At 39.3% G+C, this 10,147-nt stretch overlaps 1 protein-coding gene across 1 annotated transcript in view; it reads right to left on the bottom strand.

Moving 5' to 3' along the window:
- Positions 1–3,570: 3,570 nt before the first annotated feature.
- Positions 3,571–10,147, bottom strand: part of pafah1b1a (platelet-activating factor acetylhydrolase 1b, regulatory subunit 1a) — a 30,598-nt gene continuing 24,021 nt past the window's right edge. Inside the window, exons 7-11 of the mRNA XM_041241234.1 lie at positions 9,059–9,161; positions 8,010–8,238; positions 7,122–7,223; positions 6,876–7,032; positions 3,571–5,688 (exon numbers count right to left, since the gene is read on the bottom strand). Of these exons, the coding sequence (XP_041097168.1) occupies positions 5,615–5,688; positions 6,876–7,032; positions 7,122–7,223; positions 8,010–8,238; positions 9,059–9,161 (665 nt within the window). The 3' untranslated portion in view covers positions 3,571–5,614. The remainder of the gene's footprint in view (positions 5,689–6,875; positions 7,033–7,121; positions 7,224–8,009; positions 8,239–9,058; positions 9,162–10,147) is intronic.

Genomic DNA, 10,147 nt, shown 5'->3' with positions numbered 1-10,147 from the left:
AGCCACCATGTTCTGTAATGCTTTGGTAATAGTTGTGGGTATTTTAGTTTTTTGGTCACACGGTCATGGAGTTCAGGGATTGTTTTTTTGTTTGTTAGTTTTGTTCTGAATCTTTGGGGGGGGGGGTTGTGTGCTGTTTCAGATTTGGTGTCTGCCTTCACCATTCGCTCATTTAAAGGCTTGCTAATGCACATGAATTACTGTGACAGCCATGCCTAGCTCGCTGTGAGGAATGCTATTAAACGCACACGTTCGTTGTTCGTTTGGTATTGAGCTGCAGTTGAATTTTTATTAAAGAAACACTAAGGGAAACGCAGTACATGCTCCTCTTATTTTTGACAAACCTTGAGATAATCTTAAAATGGAGAAATAATTTACGAATAACAAAACTCTTTTGACTGGGTATGCTTTTGTAATAAATTATTTAAGGAGTATCTTGTGTGTTTTACCACGTGCAGCACTGATCACTTGTACTAAGATAAAATACTGACCGGTACACCTGCTGCTTCAGTGCCACCTGAAAACATTTAATGCCCCCAAAAATATTTCACATGTTGAAGTTTGCTGAAAGTCCATGTGTAGGTGTTTCCAAGTTTGAGAGACGTTTTCTGTTTTCTATTTTGCTTCCAAAGCTATAAATGAGCTTCAATCAGTAATATTATAACCTCCATCTGCTGCATGCTTATTTGGCTCAGAAGTAGGTTTCAAAGAGGGAGGGATCTTATGCCACTGTGGCTAAAAAACACATATTTGGAGCGTGTTGACCTGCTGAGCTGTCAGCAAGGTTTCTTTTAAAAGTGTGCACATTAGTAGTTGCTTGCTACTGTGCTTTTGCATAGGGGTGGTGATGTGTGCCTTAACCTTGAACTTTACCATTTTCAGTATGACGGGCATTGCATCTTTATTGTTGTTTAGGTTCTGGTAGAATTCGAACTGAGGCTGAATGTTACTGTGCAGCGGAACAGCATTTCTTAACATTAGTTTCTCAGATTTTGTAATTTTTTTGTTTCTCAATTGTAAAGGCATTTAAACAACACAGTGGTAAAAAAATAATAAAAAAAAAAAAAAAAAGCCAATGTGACAACATGCTTTTTAATCTGGTTTTGGGATTTTTGTTACTTGTTTTTAAAAAAAAAAAAAAAAATTGCTGCTGGATGCCCAGTATGCATGTTCACACGGGTGCCTCAATGTAATTTGTAAGCAGGGTGTAACTTTTCTGCAGACATTACAGCTATCGACCTTCTGTTACTGGTAGCTTTAGAGGGGAAGGATTTCTGACTACTACTCCTAGTAAGGGTACAGTTGATTACTGGTTCATAGCCATGCTGGTTTGTGAAGTGAAAACAAATTGAATATAACAAGTTAACCGTATTCTATTCTTCAGATGCAAACTAGCCACCTTTTTATGCAGGGAAGTGGCAGCTCTTACACGGGTGCTTTGTAGAAAATACTTGGTTTAAGAAAGTTATGACTGAAATGGGCCAAAGACAAGATGCTGTGTTTGCTGTAGTACTAATGTTACAAATATATTAATTGTAATTCAAAGCTGTGTGGTGAAGACTTTTGTACCATTTTAAGGTTTTGTTATTTACTTAAAGAAAAATGTAACCCAAAAGGGTTGGAACACTAGCATTGAAAACACAAACCCAGCACTGAATATCGCAATACTGTCTCCTCAAAGGTTCACAGCTGTGACCGACTTCATTTGAAATTATAGAAGACCCTATTTGTTATGCTACTGTGAGCTGTGGTTTGGTATGCAGCAAAACTCATACTACATTGCACTTTGTGTGTGTGTGCAAGCAAATCCCTGATCTGTAATGCTTCCTTCAAGACGTGCAAATAAAACATTGCTTGCTATTTTAAACAGGGGCCCATGAGATCTACATTTTAATCAAGGATTTGTCTAATAGTTTTAAAGGAAGGTGGTATCAGTTATCAGGGTTGAGTGACATTATGATCCTAACTAGAATTATCTTGTTTAAACTCTTGTGATGGAGAGGATTCAAAATATTTTATTGCCAGGGTGGGTAATGTGATTACAAGTTGAATGGCTCTCTTACTGGAAGTGGAGTGTTCCCAGTTGAAGCTGTGAAGCAAACTGGTTGATCAGTCAGTTGACAAGCTTATTTTTTTTGCAAATGCAATTGTATTAAAAACATTAATAAAAGTATTTTTCATTTGTATTCACTTATCACACTAGTATGTGTTTTTGGTTTTTAAAACTTTGCAATGTGGCACATACTTCAGAAAATTCTGATAAACTCCCTTGCCTTTTGCTGTAGAACATTCTCAAAAGAGGTTAACCCAAACCCCAAAACCGGATTTCTGTATTTATGTGTGCCGTCTCAAGGTCTTCTCAGCTGCCTGGCAGTCAAACCCTTGAGGCACGCTATCTCCAATTACTGTACGAACCATTTCTGTGAGACTGGTTTCCAGGGTGATTGAATTAGTGATGAAGCTGTCAAGCACAAAGGAAAAAAAAAAAAAAAAAACACAGCAGCAGCATTAAAAAACAGATCATGTTCATTTTTTACTTTTTCCACCCCATACTTCATAATATTGAAGAAAGAAAAAACACTTGATTTACAGATGTTTAATTATGTTGCAAACAATAATGACATCCATATGACGACAATTTGATGTGTGTGAACAGTGCAGGACGAAGAAAACCAAATCCCCAGGTTTATCCACAGGCAGAAGAACAGGAATTACGCACAAGAGACCCAAATCGTTTTCCCTTCCACCTGCCTGGCTCTAGCCAGGTGCACTGCAGGGATGAAACCTGTGAGGGGGAATGACAACAGAAGCCAAGGGGCTACTCTGTTTCCATGGATAGCCTGTGAATAAAATACTGCATCCCTATAGATATCTTGTTAAAATCTAACTAATCCAAAGAGAAATCACTTCACACGCAAGCAGAGAGCACTTCCCTCACTCTTTGTTTCTAAACTGCTTCAATTCTTACTTTTCAGACTAGGAGTATGGAAGAGTGGATTACTTCCACTCTGATCTAGGTCCTCCCAAGTAGAAGAATGGGTCAAACCAAAATGTTTACCAATCATCACAGAGACATAAGTATTCAAATCAAACCAGCAGTTCAAACAGTGAGGGTCTGGAGACCAGCAGATTACTAGTCAAATACAGTATACCAAATAACTAAACTGCATTTCACAACAGTGATCAGTTTACCATTTTAGCTTACCATGGAATGGGATAATTACACAACTTGATCAACTGAAATGTTCTAGTAGCACCGCCTCTGTGGTTTGCTTCATTTGTTCTGCTACACAAACCTGCTAAAACATCTTGGACAGACAATGCTGTTCATTCCATTCTAGTACTCTAAAAATAAATATATAGCAGGAGGTGGTATTGGTGGCTCTGTGAGGGACACACCCCTCTGGGCTCAAATTCAGTCAATGTCCCACCATTGTGTTAAAAGGGGCACTGCAAGATAGTCCTTCAGATGAGACCGTAAGCCAAGGTCCTGTCTATTAAAATGACCTTATTTACCATTAGGGTTGAGCAGGAGTTACATACAGACAAGAGGAACAGCTGGATAATGGGTTGGTTAAGCAGTGGAATTCTTTATTATATAATTGCATTTTCATGAAAAGGCTAATTAAAATGATAACTGCGTATGCATTTGTTTTTTTTTTTTTTTTTTTTTTTTTTTATTTATTTACTTCTTAAATCTTCAGTCAGTGAAGACCAGAGATCTAATACCAGGGATGTGCAAGTTAATCTGATTTCAGAGCCTTGCTGCTTGTTTCGCAGTTAGATTCAGAGGGGGTGAAAGGTTGGTTTGCCATTGTTTCGCAGTAGGTTTTGTTGGGGGGGGTCAGGTTTAGTTTTTTCTGAAAATTGCACCTCCACCCCCACCCCCGTAAAGACCAATGAATGAAAAGGAAAAAAGTGCCAGTCAATAAGATCGTTATAAAACAGAGTCTGGGTGGGCCTCTGGTGCTCGAGTGCAGAAAACTTCACCAAACCATAGGGCTTTCCACGCTCCACTCGGATACACTGTGGCCATAAACAGCCAAGTCAATGAGAGAGCACTGTGTGCAAACCGTTTCATGAAATTTCCAGAGCAAAAGTACTGGATCAATCCACTTATTTATTTTAAAGAAACTCCTGTTAAAATCTGTTACTCTTAACAGATTTGTTGTATAGTATCTCCTTCAGGAACAAGTGCACTTTTTTTTTTTTTTTTTTTTTTTTTTTTTTTTTTTAATATAAATCAATTTTTTTTTCTCTCTCCAAGGAAAGATCTTTGCACATCCCCTAACAAACAGCTGTTAAAGGGGCTTTTTGAATCCTTGTCATGCTGTAGGTCTGGCTAGGCATTTCTGAATACAGCCTGGTCTGCTTGCTTTCCCTCGGTCGCACCAACATGAGTAAAGATCACTTGTCTTCCTTCAACATAGCAACATGATTTGTGGTTTACTACACAGAACCAGCTTAAAACAGACTACACTAAACAAGGTGGAAAGATAAGGAAATGGGTGGGGTGCTGTGCATGTTGTCTAAATAGCACCTTTCTAGTGCTTTTTAAATTTAAATTCATTTTCAAAAGCCAGTGTGTATTTAAAACGCTAGTTTAACTTGGCGTTTAAAATGTAGTGCTAAAGGTAATTTGTCACAGGCTACAGCACTGTGCTATGCCAAACTGCATGTTGGACTAACGACGTGGACACTGCTGTGCAGAACCGAGCCAATACCATCAGAACTACTGTCTTCAGCCAGATTAAAAATGCAAACTAACGTACCTACTGCACCACCTAGTCACTTACATTTTGATCATTTTAAAGCTTTTTGTTGTAAATTACATTAATTTTAGGATATTTAAATCCATGCTAACTTGATGAGCCAGCATGTATCCAAGCAAAGAAGAAACTCCTCCCTGCCACCGCGTTTGTGGCAATTCTAGATTGTTAAACTCCTGACTCTATAATTAAGACATGTGCCATGACAAGGGTTCAAAGTTTTATTCCCCGTAGTCTTACAACGGAACAGTTTGAAACACATTCTTAGATGCAGTCATTAATATATTATCTAGTTTCACAATAAGAGAACGGTAAGCACACTTCAGAAGTGATGTTACATAGCTACACATTATTCCATTAACGAGCCCCACAGACAATCAAATTTCCACGGAGGAATTATAGTTTTGTTTTTCTCAAAGAGGTCACCGATCTAGGCACCAACAGACTACGACAGTGGAAAAAAAAAATAATAATAAAGACAGAATAATCTGACACGCAAGAACGACACTGTCATTAAAAATATCAGTTTAGTGCCCTACTTTTAATTACCCAGTCAACTTCTGCCTTTCAGGTCTGATCAGACCAGCCCATGTTCTTAAACCTATGGTACTTCTAGACAACGTTATGTAAATTTACAGTATACAATTTTGGATTCACCATGCAAGAATACTTTTTTTGTGTAACATTTAATAGCTCAATCTACATCCAGAATAATTTACATAAAAGGACAATAGTTATTTAAACAGAGCTCGATGGGAAATAACCATGGTATCTGAGTGCATCCAGAGCAGTAGGAAGTAGGAGGGTGGGTTGGGATGGGGTGGGGTGGGATCCTGTCGATATAATCAGCGGCACTCCCACACTTTTACTGTTTGATCTACGCTTCCAGTCACAACGTAAGGAGCCGTCTTGTGGAAATCTGAGAGGGAGAAGAACAGGGTAGGATGATTAGTGCCTGGATATGGGAATCCTTTCACAGGACTGCCAGGATGATGCATGAGCTTTCTTTGAGGTAGTCCGGGTGGTGTCCTCATGCACAAAGAAATAATTTTGAACCGTACTGACTCCAAGGGTCAATTGGCAATTTGTGTCATATTGGGTAAACTTATTGATAAACTACCTTACAATAGTAAAAAAAAAAAAAAAAAAAAAAAAAAAAAAAAAAATACAAAGCCCTCACGAGGCAAGTCTCTTTTCTTTTCCTTTGCAAGATCAACGTAGAAAACCGAAGTGTAGTTTTAAAACATGAAGACACCCCTACAGCAGCATCAAAGACTTAAACACCCTTTATAGCTTCTATCTGGAGGGTCTTACTCCGTGGCTGATCTTGCTGACAGGTTATGTTACATTGGACCGCTAAAACAACAAAAACAATCAATACCTGAACAAAGGAATTCTCTTCTCGCAGATTAAAAAAAAAAAGTTTGGGGCAATACTTGTGCAGGGATCTCAGGGGAGCTCTGAAGCTCGTACAGCCTTGATCATATTTACAGCTCTCGATTCTCTGAACCCAAAACTGCTCAAGAGCTGTACTTTCCAAATCCCCAAAGGAGGGATTTTGTGAAGAATTCCGCTTGTGCAGTAGCGTACTAAAGCAGAAAGCATGGCGATTTTGTCTAAGCCTAATTCGCTTTAGTGCCTCAGAATGAATAGTTTCTGGTTGTTGAGTTGAAACCCCCTGCCAGGTTCTGACTAACAATGACAGCCTAGGAAATGTTCTGCTCAGTAACAAGCACAACAGTAGCCCTAGGATGTTGTCCCAAAGCCTAAATAAGAGATCCACCCATACAAGTTTATCCAGTGCATTCTGCAGACCCAGGGACATGAACTGACAGAACAGCAAACCTGAATGGGGAAAAAGACTAACCAGCTGCCAATACTGTATGGAATATACATAGCTAGTCTTGGATTTTGAATCTCGCTGCAAAAACTTTAAGGGAAAACAAAATGGAATTGGAGCAATTTTAGGAAAATCAGCCAAATCTATTAACTAACAGACCACAAACTGCTTTAGGCCTATGTCTAGACTGAAATCCCAAAGCTGGGAGATATGATGGCTTGATAAGGTCAAATACAATAAAAAAAGGAGCCTAAAGCAGTACAAACCCAGAGAGGTAACAAAATGTTCGTGGGCATTCAGAGTCTTCATGCACCGCTTGTTTTTGTAATCCCAGATCCGCAAGGTCTTGTCATCAGCGCAGCTCACAATGAACTTCCCACCAGGATGCACCATGATGCCACGCACCCAGTTATCATGGCCAACCTGCGAGCGAGAGAGGAGACCACATTCAAGTCACTTGCAATTTGAACCCATTTATTTATTTCCAAGCTTACCAGTTCCTAAAGACTCACCAGTGTCATAAGGCACAGGCCAATGCTGACATCCCACAGCTTGATAGTCTTGTCTCTGGATCCCGACAGCAGGAACGGTCCAGGCTTGCCACTCTTCTTAGTCTGCACAAGGAAACAAAAAGCATAGGAAAACACACTTCATATCACAGAATTACCGCAATCCAAGCAATTATTACAACAAATGCTACTTGGAGGCATAACCCTAATTAAAATCAATCTATATGTTACAAAACAGCTGCATTAACATTACAGCCCAAACACTAATTATATAGTCAAAAGACAGCATTACACACAGCAGGCATTCTGGGATAGTCTGCTTACTTAAACATCTTACTGATCTTTCATTTTCAGGACAAATGGATGCAGACTAGCTGATCTGGGTCTTAACAGTACGAAGGGACTTTGAAAGAGGACATTCAAAACTTAATTTGTGAGGACATATAAAACAGTGGTCTTGCTTTTGATTTAATTATATCTAACATATCCCAAACTTTACTTAAGATATTTCTTAGGACCATGACAGAATAAATACTGTGAAAATCCAAGCCACTCCTTTAGCATGGAATGTCCCTACGGTATTCTTTGTTTGTCTAAAAAGTAGTACCATCATGTACCCAGCAGAGGGCACCTGGGAGTTCCAACTTTGCACCATTTTAGAAAGGTAGCAGAATCTGCATAAGAATATTTATGAAAGGTAAAATAAAACCGATGCCTGCTTAATCACTGGGGTGCTTCTTCACTTATTTAAGATTTGTACACACTAGCCCCAAACAACAAGAATTCCTTTGCTATCGAGGAAGGAACACTACCCTCTATTACAATGCAAAGTTATGCAAAGAGCAACACCAGGATGAGTTTGTGTTTGCCGTGTAGTAACGACAGGCTCACCTCTGATCCTGTCGCTTCAAGGATGGTGGGATAGGAGCTCTCAGGGGCCCAGGAGATGCACTCGACCACATGCTCGTGCTCTCTCAGCTCGGCTTTGCACTCTTTTGTCGCCACCACCCACACTCGCACTGTCTGGTCGTTGGAGCTGCTGGCGATCAGTGTGCCGTCCTGGTTAGGTCGCACCATTCGCACCCACTCTCTATGGCCTGTGAATGTCTTCACACAGTACCTGTGAGGGGTAAGCAAGGCAGTATCATCAGAAACTAGCGGCGCATGCCACAGCACCTTCCATGTACAAGCATCACAGCATGTTTCAAGAGCTACTAGTGAATAGGAAAGGCAGCCTGAATTCTGAGGTACTGTTATGTTAGGCAAGGTGATCAGATGAAAAGGCACAAGTGAAAAGTCCTAAGCAGAGATGTTCACTATGAAATGGACTGAAAAGAACTACTGTCTATTTAGACAGAAGCAGGGTGACTTGGCACCATCAGTAAATGTTCCTCTTCCATAGTCTAAATCAAATTTAAATTGATCAAATAAAAGCTCAAATCCTTAAACGATGTACCGAGTACCACTGGATTGTTTATCCATTTGTTAAAAATATGCCCTTTTAGGGAAGAAAATAAATCAATACTGGAAAAGGGAGGATTGCTGCATACTGCGTGTCTGGTGTTAAACCAAACATGGAGAGTCAAGGGTGTGTGAAGACACTTGCACTGCAGAGGAAATGTAGGTCATGCTTATTTAGTTTTATAAAATGCATTTAACAAAAAAAAAAAAAAGGTTATGAACCTAGAACAAATCACATCATTTCTAACTGCTACCGAAAAAAATGAAAAAGGTGCAATTTAAAAGGAACTAGACACCATAGTGTTTAAAAGGTGACTATTTCCAAAAATACACCTTAAATGGAGAAGTCAGACCTGTCTATCAATTTGCATCCTAGTGGTACTGCACTTACCATTCCAAACTGCATCGTGATCATTCTGTTTCTCTACTTGCTAGGTCAAACAGGGTACTTTATACAAATTCCAGGAATCACTACTCACCCAGTCGCCACTTCCCACATTTTAATGGTTTTATCCCTAGAGGCAGACACGATATGATCTCCATTAGGCATTATAGCTACAGATGAAACATTGTGGTCATGTCCTAAAGGGAAGAGACAGTTCAGTAGAAAGTGTTACTAAATTTGCTTTGTCAACTGCATGTCATTGTAAAAATAAAACAACTGGTGGTTGACTTGAAATTGTCATTAACAAATCAAATGATGAAATGCAAGTGAAACAGAACAAAGAGGGTTTAAACAAATTAGCTTCCAATAGCCGAGTCTCTTTGTTACACAGAAAAAAGCCAATTATGTAGCATACGACCTTAAAGCAGCTAAATAGATTACACAACTAAGCACCCAATAAAAAAAGCAGGATTAAATATGAACAGAACCAAATGCTATCTGGTCTTCAGAAGGATAACCAAACTAGAAATGTCTGAAAACTGCTACACAAATTTCATAATCTGCTGCCAAATGAGCCAACCCACAGGGAGTACAGTTATCAGTGTTCATGAAGGACCTGTATCGTGGTGAACGCTGGTGTTCTACAGCATGACAAGAGAAAACGGGCACAGCTCAGCAATCTGCTGCTTTAATTGGATCCCCAAGCTATTTCCACACACTGTACATATTCTCTGTTGTACGCCTGCACTGTGGATGTTGTAAAACATCAAGTTATGTGGTGGACATAAAGTGGATATTAAATAAAAAAAAAAAACCTATTCGGTTATAGAATTGTTTTGCTTTTAGTTTATTCCTTCATCTACACATTTTTAAAAGTGAGATGCACAAACACTTATAGAATCATTAAAGAGGTGGTAGCAGGGAAGATGATAGACTTTTGCTGAAGGGTACCAAGTCTGTATTCACTAAAAGCTTAGCTGGCACCTCGCACAAAAATACTTTCTGATCCTACAGCCTCAAGGCACCAGTAAATTTACATAGCAATAATGCTTCCGGGGGTCATGACCCAACTCCAGCTGTTTCAATATGTGGCACATTCTCAGAAAATCACTATCGATTAGCCAGAATGCATAGGGGTCCACAGGTTTAGGTCTGAAATATGAGACCAGACTACTTTGTATTA

The sequence above is a fragment of the Polyodon spathula genome, unplaced genomic scaffold (genome assembly GCF_017654505.1).
Source record: "Polyodon spathula isolate WHYD16114869_AA unplaced genomic scaffold, ASM1765450v1 scaffolds_764, whole genome shotgun sequence".
Classification (NCBI taxonomy): domain Eukaryota; kingdom Metazoa; phylum Chordata; class Actinopteri; order Acipenseriformes; family Polyodontidae; genus Polyodon; species Polyodon spathula.
This window is presented reverse-complemented; position numbering and strand designations above follow the sequence as displayed.